General features: G+C 49.5%; 1 protein-coding gene across 2 annotated transcripts in view; it reads left to right on the top strand.

Annotated features, from left to right (window-relative positions):
• Positions 1–19,994, top strand: part of FANCG (FA complementation group G) — a 31,395-nt gene extending 11,401 nt beyond the window's left edge. For both annotated transcript variants that reach the window (XM_075342938.1, XM_075342946.1), the window contains 8 exons: positions 1,068–1,214; positions 1,809–1,969; positions 4,250–4,316; positions 5,887–6,191; positions 14,199–14,239; positions 16,609–16,749; positions 19,158–19,290; positions 19,627–19,994. In XM_075342938.1, the coding sequence (XP_075199053.1) occupies positions 1,068–1,214; positions 1,809–1,969; positions 4,250–4,316; positions 5,887–6,191; positions 14,199–14,239; positions 16,609–16,749; positions 19,158–19,290; positions 19,627–19,774 (1,143 nt within the window). In that variant the 3' untranslated portion in view covers positions 19,775–19,994. The remainder of the gene's footprint in view (positions 1–1,067; positions 1,215–1,808; positions 1,970–4,249; positions 4,317–5,886; positions 6,192–14,198; positions 14,240–16,608; positions 16,750–19,157; positions 19,291–19,626) is intronic.
• The last annotated feature ends 394 nt before the right edge of the window (positions 19,995–20,388 follow it).

The raw sequence follows: 20,388 nt of genomic DNA, 5'->3' as shown, positions 1-20,388 counted from the left end.
GACAGGCAGATGTTCTCCATAGGAGACCTCAGCGTCCATGTGCACGAACAGGGTTCGGGGCGTTGCGGACTTTCGCTGTATTCTCCCTGCTTAGAACACTCATATTTCGCTAAGCATAAACTGACATGCTGCCGCTCGGAAAGATGTGCCGCAGGTCAGTTTACGCTGTGAAAAAGAAGCGCAGTGTGCATAGGATTTCAATTAATCCATCCACTGTGCTTGTACTGTACAATGCAGCAGTTTGCGTTTTGGGTGCAGCCAAAGGACTGCTAATCCTGATCGTAGGCACACATCCTAAAGGGGGGGACTAGGAAAATAGGCTGAATTTAAAAAAAATAAAAAAAAAAAATTAAAATATGAAACTTTATTCCCTCCCCCCCCCTCCACGATCAGCACAACTTTCCTCAATTTAAAAATAAACTAAATAAATTAAAAAAAAAAAAAAAAGAAATCTGATCTTGGTTTCTTTGCGTACTTGATAGTATGATCTGTACCAGTAGGACATAAATCGGTCTGTATTGTAAACGATAATGCCACAAAAATAGGGGCGAGAAAGGATCAAATCATCACATTCTCTAAATGACAAAATCGAAACGTAAAATAACAAGCGACCGGAAACAAAAAAAAAAAAAAAATAGGTCTCGGAATATGTAAAATGAAAATATAAGTTTTTGTTCAGAATTTTTTTTTTTAGCTTCTAAAATTTAAAACAAATATATATATACTTAGTATTGTTATTGATTGTGAATGCCCGAGCTGTCGTCCTGTTGCCCAGTTATTATAACCACACAGCGAACCTGTAAAAATGAAACCCCAAAAAATATTGCAGAAATTTTTATTTTTTTTTTCTCACCATTTTCACCCACTTGGATTTCATTCCCCGTTTTTTTTGGACATTATATGGTAAAATGATGGTGCCAATCACAGGTACGACTTGTCCTCTTACAGCTGTGGATGTAATGTAATGTAGACATGACTCTTGGAAGAAGGGGAGGAAAAAGTAAAATGGTAAAACTGAAATGTGGTGATGTCAGGAAGGGGTTACACGTTTGGTACGTCTTCTCCAGGGGAAGCCTCAGGTGTCCCTGCAGTACTGGAAGCTGGCGCTGAGGACGGACGTCCAGTGTCTCTCCGCGCTGTACCACAGCTCTGTCCTGTACCGCCACACGGGAGATGCGGAGTTGGAGCTGGAGGCGCTCGCTCTTCTCCACACGGTAAATATCTTGTCTTTTTCCTAGCTGGAAGTAAAGTGAGTTCCATTGAGAACGTTTCCTCGGCGTAGGGAACCAATATGAGGCTTATCGAAATGTCATGTTTGACTTCAAGGGTTTGTGCAGTAAATAAACTTTCATGAAAAGTTATACAACGTTCGCATACTTTGTGTTAGCGTCTCACCACGGCCTAGTCTAACTCACACAGCTGAGGGTTCGTTACAATGGATCAGTGTAGATAAGCGCAGCCTCCAAGGTTTGATAGACTCCTACTTGTACAGATATTCCCATTTTAAGTGAAGGCATATAACATCAGGAGTGCAATTTAGAGAATTGAGGGGTGCTGCAATGCTTCCGCTTCACAGTTTTGTCTGCACAGACATGTATCTGGTCACCCGGCCGTGCAAAGAAGTCATGTCATATGGAGTAATATTGGGGCTGACAGCATGCGCTCACTGGCACTTCTATATGGGTGCTCATCAGCTTCATTCTGCTCCAGGTCTTGGACATGTCCCCACTCATTTGTATGACATTGTAAAGCCTCTGCTTGTCCCCATAAGACCGGGGTGGGTTTCACATGTATGTTGTGCTTTTCAGGCCTTAGAAGACCCCAACACAGACGCTTCCTCCAGAAAAACGTCCTTTCCACTCCGCACTGAGCTAATTGTCAGCTCTTCGGTCCTCGGCAGCGTCATCCACACTCCGAGCTCCTGCGAGGTGACATACCTGATGGCGAGGCGCTGCCTGCAGAACGGGAGGTGAGAGCCGTGGATAGTGCCACGTACAGACTCCTCGCTGATGTGCACAGCATGTGATGGACTCTGAACTGTCCGGATTATCCTTAATGGTGTAAATACACAGGTAGAAAAAATATTGCGTATTTTATAAGCACCTGGAATATCCACCATTTGTTATGTTACAAGCCACACAGACGGAGATTTTCAGAACCGAGGCGGCCCTGGAGCTTAATCTTGCAGCCGATCAGTTTCTGCTGTGGAATTTTCTCATCTTTTACAATGTAGAGAGGATAAAGCCTTAAATTCTGCAGCATCAAAAACTCCACACATCCTGATCGTGGGAACGCAGCCTTAAAGGAAGGGTGTTGCGGGTTTTTTTTTATTTTTGTATTAATAATAGTGATTATGGAATCAGTTATTTTTAATACAAAATTAAATTAACTGTTTTTATTTTTTATTTAATTCTATTTTTACTAAAACACTGGGGGCTGCCATCTTGGAGTAACAACAGTTACTAACCTCATTTCTGGCAGCTCGCTGTGCATTGGATCTGATAGACGAACTGCGACCCTATACATAACACTGAGACTGCTGCTGCTGTGAGCTGGACACACCCCTGGGCTGTCCAGATCATAGCAGAGGGAGGAGATTGCCGCCATCTTTGTGGAGCTCACAGCATATGCTGTGTGCTGCACTTTACCCCTGTCACCCGCACTGGCTGGGGTGAGTACCAGTGCCGGGCAGCGGTGATTTCACCATAACTGATCCTGCCGTGCTGCTCATGCGGCTGGGAGCGGTGATCACGGTATGAAATCTGTAGTGCAATGCCGCTCAGGCTGCAGATCACCCCTCGTCACCTCGGACCACCGATCCCAGCCGGCAGCTCAGTATATGAGGACATGGCATACAGTGGGACATGCATGGTATACTGTGGGGCACTGAATATAGTGGGACATGGTATACAGTGGGGCACTGGATATAGTGGAACATGGTATACAGTGGGGCGTAGGATACACTGGGACATGGTATGCAGTGGGGAGAGGGATTCATTGGGACATGGTATACAGTGGGGCGTGGGATATAGTGGTGTGTGGGATACAGTGGGGCACTATTCCAGCTATCCTTAGTGACACTTTAGACATATTAGGATCACTTTGCAGTCACCATCAAAATGGCTCCACACTGTGATCCTAAACTTCATTGTCTCTTATCCTTTTGGAAACACCCAGATTGAGGGTGGTGGGGGGGAGGTGACGTCACACACAGGAGAGCAGATTCCACCCACTATTACTGCAGCTGTAATGTGAGCTAGTTCTACAGTAGCGCTACAGCAGGATTTCAGCAGCCGCTCCTCCTAGTGTTTGATATTTTCCACTCAAACTTTTTTTTTTTTTTTAATTTTTTTCTCAATTAAAAATAAATTCTAGTATTTAAACAAAACATTAAAATGTTAATACTTTACATTTTTCCAGTTATTTTTTTTGACAACACCTTCCCTTTAAAGGAAAGTTGAGAAACTATCCAACTACTCTGTGTATGGGGACTCCTGACTCTCCCCTACTGGTAATGTGAGTGAGGAAAGAAGTTTTGGACTCTTTTTGTCTTATATTCGTTACCAATTTTTGCACCAAATTCTTCAGAATGACGTGAGTTGTTCATGAATTTTTCTTAAAGGGAAAAATGCTCTTTATATTTGTCTTCAATTTTTGTTGTTACTTTTTAGCACAAAAAGCCGCACATTTTGCAAAATGGCAAAAAAATATCAGGCGTGAATAAAATCACTCCGGGAATGGGATGGAATATAAATATTGCGCTAAATCCACCCTCAGTGGTGAGGTAATAAAAAAACCAGCTGAACAGATAAGACGCAAATCATTAAAAAAGAGGCGCAATGCAATAAAAAAAATAGCACACCTAATGTATTTTTGTTTTCAGGGAAGATAAGCTGCAGACACATCTAGTAGCATGCTGCTTTTTGAAATGCACGCATGCTCGGCCAAACTGAGTGTGCAGGTGTGCTGTCCTGGTGTGCTGTGCTTTCCTCTGTCCACTATCTTAAGTTCTGCCTCATTCCACCAGCGTTAAATAAATTCTCGACTACAAGACAACCCATTATTAATGTGTGTAGAGAAGTGAAAGAGGAATAAAATGAGAAACAATACTACTCCCCGGACCAGCGCTGTTCCTCCGTACTCAGTGGAGAACATCTCGCTGACGGTGGAGGAGCAGCGCCCGTCTACGGGTAAAAGTGTATTAGTCATCCAGACTGTTGAGGCCGGTGTCCTGTCTGTCTCCTTGCAGTATAGAAGAAGCAGCGGGACATTATCTGGAGCTGATGAGCGCGCTGCAGGACGGATCCCGGCAGCAGGTAAGTGATGGCCCAGGAGGCGTTGAGCTGCCAAATGTCCTTATAAGTGACAAGTACTATGTAGAGAGGCGTCATGTGTAAAGAGCAGCTGACGGTCTAAGGCAGGGGTGGGGGACCTTTTTTACTGCCGGGGGCCATTTGGAATTTCCTACCAACCATCGGGGGCCGCACAAAATTATCAACGTGAAAACTACCCTGCTATATTTGGTCAAACAATTAACTCACCCGTTCTGTGGTGGCTGGAGCTGCTTCTCTTTGGTGAGGCTGTGATGTTCAGTGATATTGATCATGTTGTTTCTCACAGCTGGTTTTCCAGCTTTGTTTTGGTCTGGAGATGCTGGGGGCATATACATCACAGGAGACACTGGGAGTACACATCACAGGAGAGGCTGGGGCATATACATCACAGTAGGAGTTGGGGCTGTATACATCACAGGAGATGCTGGGGCATATACATCACTAGGGAGACATGGACAGCCCTGGCGGTGGCACAGACATGGCGGAGGCACGGACAGCACTAGGTGGCATCACTAGGGAGACACAGACAGGACTGGGGGAGCATAGACATCACCAGGAGGACACAGACTGCACTGGGGGGCATAGACAGCAGTGGGAGGGTACAGACAGCAGTGCTGAGTACAGAGCACTGGGCAGGTACACAGTACTGAAGGGTGGCACACAGCACTGGGGAGCATGGACAGCATAAGGGGGGCACGGACAGCACTGACCGTGGCATGGACAGAACTAGTGGCAGCATGGACAGCATTAGGTGGTGCGGACAGCACTGGGGGAGCATAGACATCACCCAGGGGGGTACAGACAGCACTAGGGGGTCATGAACAGCAGTGGGGAGTTACACAGCGCTGAGGGGGTACACAGCACTGGGGAGTACACAGTACTAGGGGTACACACAACAGTGGAGGGTACACACTGTACTAGAGGTACACACAGCACAAGGGGGACACACAGCACAAGGGGGTGCACAACACTGAGTAGGGGGGGGCAGCGATGGGTTGAGTACTCACAGTACTGGGGTGGGGGGGAGGAGTCACACACAGCACAGGTCTGGGAGGCCGGTAAATCTGCTGCAGCTCTTCTGTGACATTATCGCAGCGTGCTGCTTACCCCGTGCAGAGCACACTAGCACAGGCCGGGGTTAAGCCTAGAATGTATGGGCTGCAGTCAGGTCCTGTATGGAGCCCGTACACTCTAGCATCTACCTACAGGGCATCAGGCAGTGGGATTTAAAGGGCCGTCAGCCGGGAAAAGCGCGGCTGCCACCAGAGCACTGCAGTCCCCAGGAATGTGCCCAGGGGCCGCATAAAAAGTCACTGGCCGCATACGGCCCGCGGGCTGGAGGTTCCCCACCCCTAGTCTAAGGGATGCAGCGTCTACATGTTACAATGACTTGACAACTAATTTACCTGGTAATGGCGGCTGTGTTGGTTGTCAGCTAGTTTTCCTACTTACGAGCCCAGAGATTCTATTTACTGTGAACGTCCTAAGTTTTGGGAAGTGATGATGGGTGCTGGATGTCCTTTTTGAGACGATCCTTTGTTGCTTGTCTCAGGGTTCATGCTCCAGTCCCGCTCCACTTCCCCGGATCCCCGTCATTTATCTTGAAGCTGCAGCGGCTCTTCTGGAGGATAAGCGGTTCCAGGACGCCATCACGGTCTGCTCAGAGCTGCTGGAGAGTCTCGGTCACATCATCGCTGGTGTTGTCAGTGTTGATGTTCAAGGGAGCGACCACGAGAAAACAGAGACTGTGAGAGAGCAGGTGGACTGTGTCCTGTGGGCGTCCTCTGCTCATCTGTTGCAGGGAGAGGCCCAGGGCATGCTGCGGGACCAACGAGAGTCCATCACTGACTACACAAGGTACGGAGGGGCACAGGGCATGCTGCGGGACCACCGAGAGTCCATCACTGACTACACAAGGTACGCAGGGGCACAGGGCATGCTGCGGGACCAACGAGAGTCCATCACTGACTACACAAGGTACGGAGGGGCACAGGGCATGCTGCGGGACCACCGAGAGTCCATCACTGACTACACAAGGTACGGAGGGGCACAGGGCATGCTGCGGGACCACCGAGAGTCCATCACTGACTACACAAGGTACGGAGGGGCACAGGGTATGCTGCGGGACCACCGAGAGTCCATCACTGACTACACAAGGTACGGAGGGGCACAGGGCATGCTGCGGGACCACCGAGAGTCCATCACTGACTACACAAGGTACAGAGGGGCACAGGGCAAGCTGCGGGACCACCGAGAGTCCATCACTGACTAAATAAGGTACGGAGGGGCACAGGGCATGCTGCAGGACCACAGAGAGTCCATCACTGACTACACAAGGTACGGAGGGGCACAGGGCATGCTGCGGGACCACCAAGAGTCCATCACTGACTACACAAGGTACGGAGGGGCACAGGGCATGCTGCAGGACCACAGAGAGTCCATTACTGACTACACAAGGTACAGAGGGGCACAGGGCATGCTGCGGGACCACAGAGAGTCCATCACTGACTACACAAGGTACGTAGGGACACAGGGCATGCTGCAGGACCACAGAGAGTCCATCACTGACTACACAAGGTACGGAGGGGCACAGGGCATGCTGCAGGACCACAGAGAGTCCATTACTGACTACACAAAGTACGGAGGGGCACAGGGCATGCTGCAGGACCACAGAGAGTTCCTCACTGACTACACAAGGTACGGAGGGGCACAGGGCATGCTGCAGGACCACAGAGTCCATTACTGACTACACAAGGTACGGAGGGGCACAGGGCATGCTGCAGGACCACAGAGAGTTCCTCACTGACTACACAAGGTACGGAGGGGCACAGGGCATGCTGCAGGACCACAGAGAGTCCATTACTGACTACACAAGGTACGGAGGGGCCGGCAGAAGGGCCAAAGTCCTGTCTGTATCCAAAATGTTACACAAAACCATTCACTAAGAAACTGGAGCAGCCTCGGTTCATTCCAGTGCACTTTTAGTTTTTTACTTCTGTTGTAGATTTTTGATGTTTGTGGGTGATTCTTTCAATTCTACCTTTTAACACTTTAATGGCCACCCAAAATTTGTGAATAATTCACAGGAAACTCTCTAAAAACAACATTCAATATTTATATCAACTGTGTGAGAGGGAAAGGAAAAAAAATTATACAAGAAAAAAAAATAAATAAATATATATATATTTCTTTGTCGCTCCATTGGGAGACCCAGACAATTGGGTGTATAGCTATTGCCTCTGGAGGCCACACAAAGTATTACACTTAAAAGTGTAAGGCCCCTCCCCTTCTGGCTATACACCCCCAGTGGGATCACTGGCTCACCAGTTTTGTGCTTTGTGCGAAGGAGGCAACACATCCACGCATAGCTCCACTTTTTAGTCAGCAGCAGCTGCTGACTATGTCGGATGGAAGAAAAGAGGACACATATAGTGTCCCCAGCATGCTCCCTTCTCACCCCACTGTATGTCGGAGGTGTTTGTAAGGTTGAGGTACCCATTGCGGGTACGGCGGCAGGAGCCCACATGCTGATTCCTTCCCCATCCCTTTTTACAGGGCTCTGGGTGAAGTGGGATTTACCGGTCTCCAGGCACTGAGACCGTGCTCCATCTACAGCCCCTGGAGAAGATGCTGGATGGAGCGGAGTACATCAGGGACATGGCCCTGCTTCCTCAAGGTACTCTGTGTCCCCGTGCATTTGGCGCTCACACCGCAGCATGCTGGGTGTTGTAGTGCGCCGGGGGACATCAGCGCTGCGGCGCCTGTGCCATGGCCTCATTCAGCTTTGCTGAAGCAGGCTCACTTATGGGAATTGGTCGCGCCGGCCGCTGGGACTGCGGCGCGGCTGGCACTTGTAGTGCGCCGGGGACTTCAGCGCGGCCTGCGCTTTTACGGCGGCCGCGCTGATAACTAGAGTCCCCGGCTTTTGCGGCCTGCTTCCGTTCGTTCCCGCCCCCAGACCTGCCAGTCAGGAGAGGGGCGGGACGCTGGCCACTTCCAGGAATCGGTCGCGCCGGCCGCTGGCAGCGGCGCGGCTGGCACTTGTGGTGCGCCGGGGACTTCAGCGCGGCCCGCGCTTTTACGGCGGCCGCGCTGATAACTAGAGTCCCCGGCTTTTGCGGCCTGCTTCCGTTCGTTCCCGCCCCCAGACCTGCCAGTCAGGAGAGGGGCGGGACGCTGGCCACTTCTATGAATCGGTCGCGCCGGCCGCTGGAACTGCGGCGCGGCTGGCACTTGTGGTGCGCCGGGGACTTCAGCGCGGCCCGCGCTTTTACGGCGGCCGCGCTGTTAACTCGAGTCCCCGGCTTCTGGGCCTAGTCTCCCTTCGTTACCGCCCACAGCCCTGACAGTCAGGGTAGGGGCGTGACGCTGCATAGAGCAGAGCTGAGAGCTGGAGTATGTTTTGCATACTCCACCCCTCTCACTGTGTGCACTGTGAATCCGGATTCCCGCACTTTCTCAGGCACGCCCACGGCTTCCTTCTCTGCAAGGACACCGGCAGCCATTAGTGTCAGTTTCTGTACGATACAGAGACAAGTGTGGAAGACCCTGGCATTCTGATAGTCACACAATCGCTGTAACAGGCGTTAAGCAGCACCTGTGGTGCTAACCCCACTAGTGCAGAAGTGCACTTATAGATATGCTTGTACTATATACATTGCACTGTTTGGTCGCACGTTGTATATACCCTCCTGGATTATGCGGAGGAGTTATCAGCATATTCTCTGTGTAAAACAAAGGTGCAGAACCACATGTTTTTCTATACAGCTGGTACGGCTATACGGCCGGCAGGTACATAGACTCCCATTGTATGCACTAATGGCCAGGGGATGAGGACGGTGTCTGCAGTATTTACTGACAGTTTTTCTGAGACTATGGCTATGATACTAGAAGCCTAGCAGTCCGGACATGTCTCTCACAATATGGGCACTGTTGAATCATTGATCCATGGCCCCCCTCAGTGTGAATAACTAACAGCTCCGGGAATGTCACACGCATCCCAGAGTCACGGCTCTGCACGGACGTCAGTCCCAGACAGCCTAAGTGGGCTCGCTATGAGCGGCCTCGGTTTCATCAGGGTCCTAACAGAAGGACTCGCTGTGTAATGAGGCGGAAGTAGCGGCTCAGGATTCTGATCCTGAGACCGCTCTCAATCTGGATACACCTGATTGTGACGCCATAGTAAATAATCTTATAGCGTCCATCTATAGAATGTGGGTTATTTCTCACAGCTCCTCCAGTGGAGGAGTCAGCTTCACGTATTTTTCTGGACCACTCTGCCTTCAGAGAGGCAGTCCAGGAACACCACGCTTATCCAGATATGCGCTTCTCCAAACGGCTTAGGATACACGTTATCCCTGTCCCCTGACTTGGTCAAGGACTGGACCCAATGTCCCGAGCGGCATCCTCCAATCTCCAGGCTTGTAGCTAGATCCATAGTTGCAGTGGGAGATGGAACTGCAAACTCAAAGATGCCACTGACAGACAGATGGATCTCTGGTCGAAAGCCATCTATGAGGCTGTCGGCGCACCGTTGGCTCCGGCATTCTCTCCCTTGGGGCACTCCAAGCTATTTCAGCTTGTCTTACACAGATTGACACGGTTACACGTACATCTGTGCCGCAGGTGGCATCCTTAACCTCTCAAATGTCTGCATTTGTTTCTTACGCGATTCAGGTTGTCCTGGACTCTGCGAACCGTCCGGCGGTAGCCTCCGCTACTCCGTGTTTTTAAGCAGAGCCTGGTCTGCTCGTTAAGTGAATGGAAGGCAGATTCTGCTTCCAAAAAAGGTTGCCTAACCAGTTGCCTTTTTCTGCTGACAGACTGTTTGGTGAGCGTTGGATGTAACCATCAAACAGTCCAGGGGTAAGGATTCATCCTTTCCTCAGCCCGGACACAACAAACCCCAACAGAGCAAGAGGCAGTCGGGGTTTTCGGCCTTTTCGAGGCTCGGGCAGGTCCCATTTTTCCTCGTCCAATGTGGACTCAAAAGGATCAGAGGAGCTAAGATTCTTAGCGGGCTCAGTCTCGCCCAAAAAAGCGACAGTCTGAAAACCCGCTTCCAAGGCGGCTTCCTCATGACTTGCGGCCTCGGTCGGTAGCAGGCTCTCCCGCCTTGGCGATATTTAGCTGCCATAGGTCAATGACCATTGAGTGTGAGACATTCTGTCTCACGGGTACAGGATAGAGCTCACTTCTCGTCCTCCAACTCGATTCTTCAGAATTTCTCCACCTCCCGGCTGGGCCGCTGCTCTTCTGCAAACAGGGTGCACTCTATAGGCAGAAAGAGTGATGACCCCCGTTCCTCTTCAGGAACAAGGTCACGGTTTTTACCCCAAATTCTTTGCGGTACCTATAACAACGGGCCGTTCCGTCCCGTTCTGGATCTAAAAATGCTCAGCAAGCTCGTGGACACCAGGCGGTTCCGGATGGAATCCCTCCGCCATGTCATCGCCTCAAGGTCCCAAGGATATTTCCTAGCATCATTAGGCATCAAGGATGCTTATCCACACGTGCCGATTGATCCAGAGCACTAGCGTTTCTACGCTTCGTTATAGGAGACGAACACCCTCTGTTCGTAGCTCTACCTTCCGGCTAGCGACAGTCCAACTGGTCTTCGCCAAGGTCAGGGCAGCAGTAGTCACAGTCCTGCACTCTCAGGGTCACTCTGTGGTCCCGTATTTAGACGATCTACTTGTCAAGGCACTCTCTTAGGAAACATGCCAACACTGCCCGAACGTTGCGCTGGAGACTCTCTAGAGTTTTGGGTGGATCATCAACTTTTTAAAGTCAGATCCGACCCCGACCCTATCGATAACATATCTAGGCATAGAGTTTCTTACTCTCTCAGCGATAGTGAAGCTGCCGCTAGACAAACAGCATTCACTACGGGCTGCAAGCTCTTCTTTAAGAACCAGTCGCACACATTGAGACGCCTCATGCACTTCCTACGTAAGATGGTAGCAATGGAGGCAGTTCCTTTCGCGCAGTTTTACTGCGTCCACTACAATGGGACATTCTCCGCCAATGGGACGAGGAGTCGACGTCCCTCAACAGAGTCGTCGTTCTTTCTCAGGCGGCCAAGGAATCTCTACGGTGGTGGCTTCTTCTCACCTCTTGGTCAAAAAGAAGGTCCTTCCTATCCCCGTCCTGGGCGATAGTTACGACAGACGCGAGTCTATCAGGGTGGGGAGCAGTTTTTCTCCACTACAGCGCTCAGGGTACGTGGACTCAGCAAGAGTCCACTCTTCAGATCAATGTTCTTGAACACAGAGCAGTGTATCTTGCCCTACAATCCTTCCAACAGCGGCTGGAAAGCAAGCATATCCGACTTCAGTCGGACAGCTCCACAGCGGTGGCATACATCAACCACCAAGGAAGAACGCGCAACCGGCAAGCCTTCCAGGAAGTCCGGCAGGTTCTGATGTGGGTGGAAGACACGGCATCCACCATATCCACAATTCACATCCCAAGTGTGGAAACGAGGAAGCTGACTTCCTAAGTCGCTGAGGTGTGGCCGACAGAGTATGGTCTCCTCACCCGGACGGGTTTCAGGAGATCTGGCGCCGCTGACAGAGGCCGGACGTCGATCTAATGGCGTCACGGCACAACAACAATGTGCCAGCTTCATGGCACGGTTTCACAATCATCGAGCTCTGGCGGCAAACGCCTTAGTTCAGCATTGGTCGCAGTTCCAGCTACCTTAGGTGCCACCTCTGGCATTGTTGCCCAGAGTACTGCGCTAGATCAAGACCGACTGCGGCCGCGCCATCCTCGTCGCTACAAATTGGCCGAGGATGTTGTGGTACTCGGTTCTGTGGTGCCTCACGGTAGGCTAACCGGGGGCACTACCAGACCAATCAGACTGGCTGTCTCAAGGCCCATTCTTCCATTTGAATTCTACGGCCCTCAACCGGATGGTGTGGCATTGAGTCCTGGAACCTAGTGTCGTCAGGATTACCTCAGGACGTGGTTGCCACCATGAGACAGGCTAGCATACCAACGTCCGCCAAGATTGACCACAGGACGTGGAAGATGTTCTTATCTCGGTGCTCGGCGCAGGGTGTTTCTCCCTGGCCGGTTGCATCGTCTATGTTTCCTTCCTTCCTGCAATCTAGGTAGGAAAATGGGTTGTCGCTCAGTTCCCTTTAGGGACAAGTCTCAGCGCTATCTGTATTTTTTCAGAAACGACGACTTCCTCAGGTACGCACGTTCCTACGGGGAGTTTGTCTTCTCAGCACTCCGTACAAGCGGCCGTTAGAGCCCTGAGATCTGAACAAGGTTCTAATTGCTCTCCAGATGCCGCCTTTCGAGCCTTTGAAGGATGTCTCCCTTCCCGTTTTTCACGGGAAGTGGCCTTCTAGTAACGGTCTCGTCTCTTAGGAGAGTTTCCGAGCTAGCAACGCTCTCATACAAACTCCCTTCCTGGTCCTTCACCAGGACAGGGTAGTTCTGCGTCCGGTTCCGGAATTTCTCCCTAAGGTGGTATCCCATTTTCATATCAATCAGGATATCACCTCACCTTCTTTGTGTCCTCGTCCAGTCCATCAATTTCAGAAAGATCTGCATCTGTTGGTTCTGGTGAGAGCACTCAGGTTCTACTTCCCGCATGGCGCTCCTGCGCCACCCGGATGCACTCTTTGTCCTTGTCGCTGGTCGGCGTAAACAGTCGCAAGCTTCCAGATCCACCCTTGCTCGGGGGCTCGAGGAACCAATTCTTGAAACCTACAGTTCTACTGGGCTTCTGGTTCTCTCAAGGCCGAAGGCCCATTCTACCAGAGCCGTGGGTGCATCCTGGGCATTACGGCACCAGGCTACGGCTCAGCAGGTGTGTCAGGCACCCACCTGGTCGAGTCTACTTACTTTTACCAAGCATTATCAGATGCATACCTACGCTTCGGCAGACGCCAGCCTAGGTAGATAAGTCATTCAGGCGGCGGTTGGCCACCTGTAGGAGAGGGCCGTTTGACGGCCCTATCATGAGGTATTCTTTTACCCACCCAGGGATTGCTTTTGGACATCCCAATTGTCTGGGTCTCCCAATGGAGCGACAAAGAAGAAGGGAATTTTGTTTACTTACCGTAAATTCCTTTTCTTCTAGCTCCAATTGGGAGACCCAGCACCCGCCCTGTTTTCTCGGGGTTTTTCTGTTTTTTCGGGTACACATGTTGTTCATGTGGTATGGTTCAGTTCTCCGATGTTTCCTCGGATTGAATTGGTCTTTAAACCAGTTATTGGCTTTCCTCCTTCTTGCTTTGGCACTAAAACTGGTGAGCCAGTGATCCCACTGGGGGTGTATAGCCAGAAGGGGAGGGGCCTTACACTTTTAAGTGTAATACTTTGTGTGGCCTCCAGAGGCAATAGCTATACACCCAATTGTCTGGGTCTCCCAATTGGAGCTAGAAGAAAAGGAATTTACGGTAAGTAAACAAAATTCCCTTCTTTATTTATTTTTTTTGTGTGGTAATATATACATAAATATTATGGGGGTGTATGTATATATGTGTCATTTTTGTGAACCCCCTAAATAAAATAAATAATTCCTACCGAATGACACAAGTTACAGTGTTAGGAGTGTAGGGGGGACCAACCCAAAACTACATTATTAAAGGGCTAAATGTAATAAAATAGGTTTCTATAGCAAAAGATTGGAATACAGAAGGATATAGGATAAGAGCTACAATGTGTAAATACCAATTAATCAAAGTCAGTATTTTGCCAAATTATTATAAGCAGCAATAATGAAATGTGCAGTAATCGTCAGTGACCACCAGATGGCAGACTCATACCACACATTTCGGATCAGTTCTGTTCTCTATTAATATCTTGTGAATTAATGTGTACTTTGTGCTTCATATTTTTTAGGTCCATCAGTTTACTGACAAAAGTACAGTGTGGTAATTCTGGTGAGTGCCGAGCTGTGAAATTGGGATGTTAGGATAGACCCTCTCCCCACATATTGACAAAAAGAATAAAATAGGAAAAAGAGTCACTGTATTTGTGTGGAGCCTGGGTGACTTTGTGGTCGCTTCCTAGAACCCAAAGATGGCGCTCTGTTCTGCTCCTTGATCTTTCCTATGTGATGGTTTGTTCTCCCCCATGTGGCACTTTGTTCTGCCCCCGATTCATCTGTTTATTATGCTCTGTTCTGCCCCCGGATATTTCCTGTGTGATGCTTTGTTGTCCTCTTGGGTTCTCCCCCATGTGGCGTTCTACTCTGCCCCCGGATCATCCCTTTGTGAAGCTTTGTTGTGTTCTTGGGTTCTCTCCTGTGTAGCCATCTGTTCTGCTCCCGGATCTTTCCCATGCAATGCTTTGTTCTTCCCTTGAGTTCTCCCCCATTCTTCTTTCTACTTTTAGGTTCTCCCCCATGTGGCACTCTGTTCTTCCCCTGTATCATCCCATTGTGATGCCTCATTGTGCTCTTGGGTTCTCCCCCCATGGGACGTTCTGTTCTGTCCCCGGATCTTTCCTGTGTGATGCTTTGTTCTGCTCTTGGGTTCTCCCCCTGTGTGGTGTGCTGCTCTTCCCCCGGATCATCCCTTTGTGATGTTTTGTTCTGCTCTTGGGTTCTCCCCCGTGTGGCGATCTGTTGTGTCTCCGGATCTTTCCTGTCCAATGGTTTCTTCTGTTCTTTGGTTCTCCCCGTGTGGCGCTCTGTTCTGCCCCTGGATCATCCCTTTATCGTGCTTTGTTCTGCTCTTGGGTTCTCCCCCATGTGGCTCTCTATTCTTCCCCTGGATCATCCCTTTGGGATGCTTTGTTGTGCTTTTGGGTTCTCCCCCCGTGTGGTGCTCTGTTCTGCCCCCGGTTCATCCCTTTGTGATGCTTTGTTCTGTTCTTGGGTTATCCCCCATGTGGCGCTCTGTTCTCTCGTAGGATCTTTCCTGTGCGATGGTTTGTTCTGTCCTCTGGTTCTTGGGTTCTCCCCCGTGTGGCGCTCTTTTCTGTCTCCAGATGTTTCCTGTGCTATGGTTTGTTCTGTCCTTTTGGTTCTCCACTGTGTGGCGCTCTGTTCTGTCCCCGGATCTTTCCTGTGCAATGCTTTGTTCTGCTCTTGGGTTCTCCCCCGTGTGGTGCTCTGTTCTCTCGTAGGATCTTTCCTGTGCGATGGTTTGTTCTGTCCTCTGGTTCTTGGGTTCTCCCCCGTGTGGCGCTCTTTTCTGTCTCCAGATGTTTCCTGTGCTATGGTTTGTTCTGTCCTTTTGGTTCTCCACTGTGTGGCGCTCTGTTCTGTCCCCGGATCTTTCCTGTGCAATGCTTTGTTCTGTCCTCTGGTTCTTTGGTTCTCCCCTGTGTGGCGCTCTGTTCTGTCCCCAAATCTTTCCTGTGCAATGCTTTGTTCTGCTCTTGGGTTCTCCCCCGTGTGGCGCTCTTTTCTGTCTCCAGATCTTTCCTGTGCTATGGTTTGTTCCGTCCTTTGGTTCTCCCCTGGGTGGCGCACTGTTCTGCCCCCGAATCTTTCCTGTGCAATGCTTTTTTTCTGCCCTTGAGTTCTCCCCGTGGGACGCTCTGTTCTGCTGTTTGCTGGTGCACAGTAATATTTGATGTTCTGAAGATAATGGAAATATTCAGTAGAACATCCTGTATGTCGGCTCAGGAAGAACGGTCTGATGTCTTCCAGCGGATCATGTAATTGATGTGTCAGACGCTTCAGACACAAAGTACCAGCGCTCGATATTCAGGGAATTACTGGATTACTCTGCAGTTTCTATAAAACATAACCTCCCCCGCCGCTCCATCTCCAGCATATCGGGATATAACCAGTGTCGGAAGGAGGACACCGAACTATGGGGGAGCAAATAATTCAACCACAAAGTTTTTTCCTTTAAAGGAAATTTGATGCAACTGTCCCCAAAACTGCCCAAATCCATTAGGGGGGAAGCACTATGTAAGACACTTCTAGCAAATTGAAAATACATGCAATAAATATCTTCTGGGAGCCCTTTCCTGGATCGATGTTTCCTGGTCCCTCGCCCACTCCAGAAGGAAGGAGATCATGCAGGAGGTCATTGTGAGGAGTTTCCCTGTGAGGTTTCAGTCTAACAGATGTAAACCATGAATGTTCCCATTCACTGACAGCAAGCGGAGTTCTTAACAATGAAACCCCAAATATAATGACGTTTTCCAATATTTAGTGATTGTCAGTCACCTCCCTCCAGGAGACTGTCATTTTGGAACAGCTCCACATTGTGTGCAATATACAATGATTTCAATATATTACAATACCTTTATGATGAGTTGTGGATTGAGATGCTGGTCGATGTCTCTCCAGGGTCTGTAGAAATCGCAGAGTGTAAAGTTTTGGCAATCCTAAAATCTGCCGCACTCCTGCGGAGAGGCCTCCAGTTCCAACAGATGGGGGAGGACGTGAAGGCCTTGATGAATGCACAGCTCAGCCTGCAGGTCGCTCCAGGTAAGGGGGAGGTCAAGATTCTGGAACCAGAGGAGTGCCCTAATTTCCAAAGGAACCTACTAATAGAACTGTGGTGCTATTTCTATTATTATAGCGCCATTTATTCCGGGGTTCATTACAAGTGAAAAGGGTATACATAAAAAACAAGTACAATAATCATGACCAATGCAAAACAGACTGGTACAGAAGTAGTAAGGACCCTGCCCACGAGGGCTCACAGTCTACAAGGGATAGTGAGGATACAGTAGGTGAGGACAGAACTGGTTGCTCAGTGGTGTACTGGACTGAGGGTTATTGTAGGTTTTAGGCTTGTCGGAAGAGGTGGGTTGTTCCTTGATACACTGTGGGATCCTCTGATCGATGCCCTCTGTCCCCCAGCAATATAACTTCTATTACCCATCCTGTAAATGGCTGATAACATTTTTGAGTAATACTGAAGGTGCTGAATGGTTCCAATGACGTTACTGTCGCGGGCGGAGGGGTTGGGAACGCCGCTCGTCTGGGGGGGGTTCGCTGGCGCTCGGGTCCGGTGCTTCTGCTCCTCGGTGGCTCGAGCATGGGGCCGGACCCGGGGGCTCGAGCGGCGCCTCCTCGCCCATGAGTGAAAAAGGGGAGGTTTGTGGTGGGATGTCGGTCGTAACGCCACCCACGGGTTGTGGTGATGGTGGGCACCACTGCTGCTGGTGACGGGGGATCCCGGCAGCGATGGCGGAGAGCAGCTAAGGTGTTGACCCCTCCGTGGGTAGGGGCTGTTGGTTCCGGGGCCCCGGTTGGGGAGTAGGGAGGAAGTATAGGTGCAGGTGCTGATGCGGGGAGGCAGCGTGGGCGCAGGTGCAACGTTGCTGTGCAGCGCGGTGCCGGATGGCACTGTTGTACTCACTCAGGTAGACAAGGACAGAGTCTCTGGTAAACCAAACGCCTGCATGGACGGGGCCCACAGTCGGCTGCGGTGTTTTCACTCTCCCCGGACGGGTTGATGGTGGATGTCGTTTCCTGCACCTATGTGTATGTGTTTGACTCCTATGGCTTCCCACGGGTAGTCCTCTCCCCGGCGTGTACGTGTCGGGAGAGCCCGTTTTTCCCGCAGGCGCTGGCCCTTGGATCTCTGGCCCTTGGCGGTGGCACTTATCCGGACGGGTTGGGCAGTTGCCTTCTGACGGGACTTAGGTGGGAATGAACCCCTGAGGTCCAGACCGCAATCAGAGAATTTGACCTTTATGGCGGCTTCCGAGCCTAGTCGGGGTCTGAGTACCCTGCCTTGGTGCTTGGCTTCAATCTGCTCCCCGTTCGGTACCGGCGGGCCACCGCCCGACCCCGGTCCTACGGTTCCGCTGACCTCCACCAACTCCTGCAGACGGCCACCACCGTCTGCCGACCTTGCTGATTGTGCCTGGGATCCGACCCAAACACACACAGTCTTTGCTCCTCTCACTTCCACCTCTCCACGTCTAGTCCCAAACTCAACTAAAAACTGACTACTTTTCCCGCCTCCAGGCCTGTGAACTCCTCGGTGGGGGGGGGGGGGCAACCGCCTGGCTCCGCCCCACCTGGTGTGGACATCAGACCCTGGAGGGAGGCAACAAGGGTTTTGTTTGACTGGTGTTCCTGACCGGGGAGGGAGTGTGTGTATGTGGTGTTGTTCTGTGACCCCTGGGGTCCAGGGCGTCACATTACCACCCCATATACTGAGACTCATGCAAAATAAGCAGGTATTAGCCATGTGTCCTTTTCATTAAAACTGAATGTCCATCTTTAAAGGGAATCTATCAAGTGATTTTCTAGTACATTACTAATGTTATCTTTATATAGGGCTTAAGCAGACCTTTTAGGATCAGTAACATTTATTGCTGTAGCTTTTCCTGTTATCTTGTTGTACGCTCTTGCAAATTCAGTGTCTTGTGATGGCTAGTACTTTATGTTCACACTGGCCACTATATTTAATACTAGTGGGGCCATTGTTTACTGGAAGCTTAATATTAAATGCACATGTCCTGTTAACATTGGTCTCTATGTCTGAAATTAGGCTGACACTTCCTGTTCTGCAGAGAAAGCTTTTCAGCAGTCTCATTATCAAAATTGCAATTGCAGATTTTACAGTACAAGAGATGGTCAACTCCTTCCCCTCCCTGCGTAATGACCTCTGCACAGATCAGAGCATGCCTGGAAAATCCTCCATTGCGGTTTGTGGTGAATGTGATTGCTGTAAAGCTTAATGCGGTCATTGACATCTTTATAAACCCATTAGAGTCCTACAGAAGGCTATGTTGGCTCTTCATATGCTGTATAGGTCATAACAGACTTCTACAACTGCATACACAATAATGTGATGCTATATACTGTATATTATATTTTCTGTTAATTTAATAAGTGGTAACCCCATCATGAAAACAGGACATTTTGCTTTTTAGCCTTTCCAGGTGTAACCTCATTTCTGTTGGAAGCTTTGTGGAGGCTGGGACGGAAGAAAGAAGTGGCCGGTCAGTGGAGGAAATTCCAGAGCAACAAGGAGGACTTACGTCAGCAGTGGGAGGATATGAGCAGGTGAGTGCTACCTCACATATCTAAGGGGGGTGACCCAGAAGCATTTGTCAAAAGTTGCTCAAAAGGGAAAGTGAGAGACTGCTCGGCTGCACCTTCATCCAGAAATATCAGCTTATGTCACAGTGAGCCATAGAGAAGGGGAAAGAGACACAGAAGCTTAGAGCATTGCGACATGAGAGAGCTGCATCACAGGGAAGACCCACTGAGCTCCGGACCTGCAGCTCGGAGAAAACAACTGTAGAAAAAGCTGCAATTCTATGAAATGTAGTACATACAGGGTCAGAATCTCATAACCTGTTGGCCGTTTCATTACTTTCTCTTCTGCTTCCTTTGCAGAGATTTGCCCCTGTACCTCTCTGTAACTGTACAGAAAGGATATTCCATGGACGTATCTTTTACTAAACAATTGGACGATTATTTACAAAATGAAAAGGAGAAGGTGATTGCCTCTAATGACATTTCAGGCTCTGAAGACATGAATTGACCATTCAGTGACACTACAGGGGGCCCAAAGACCTCACAAAGTGCATTATAGATGCTATTGGGGGGAAGGGAATTGAACTCGTAAGGCCATGGTGCTTGGATTAGTTCATTATTTTACTAAGTGTATAGATTCTTTATGGAATTGTAATTTAAAATATTTTTCTACAGTATTGTATTAATTTGCCCCCCAGTGTCTTAGCAGAAGCAGAAAATAAAACTCTGGTTTATGTAAGGAAAATAATTGTCACTTAATTCAGCAACAAACCTGAGTATTAGTGGGCCATTACTATTGAGTTATATAACTACTATAATACTGCCTCTATGTACGAGAATAAAAATACCATCATACTGCCTCCTATGTACAAGAATACAACTACTACAATACTGCCTCCATGTGCAAAAATACAACTACTACAATAGTGCTCCCATGTGCGAGAATACAACTACTGTGGAACCTTGGTTAACGAGAATAATCCGTTCTGGGACTGTGCTTGTTAACCAAGTTACTCGTTCAGCAAAGCAAGATTTCCCATAGGAAATCATTGGAATGCAGACAATTCCTTCCCCAACTTGTTAAATGTCCCATCCTGGTCCCCTACTGTGCCATTCCACACA

Source organism: Anomaloglossus baeobatrachus, chromosome 1 (genome assembly GCF_048569485.1).
Source record: "Anomaloglossus baeobatrachus isolate aAnoBae1 chromosome 1, aAnoBae1.hap1, whole genome shotgun sequence".
NCBI classification, from domain to species: Eukaryota; Metazoa; Chordata; class Amphibia; order Anura; family Aromobatidae; genus Anomaloglossus; species Anomaloglossus baeobatrachus.
This window is presented reverse-complemented; position numbering and strand designations above follow the sequence as displayed.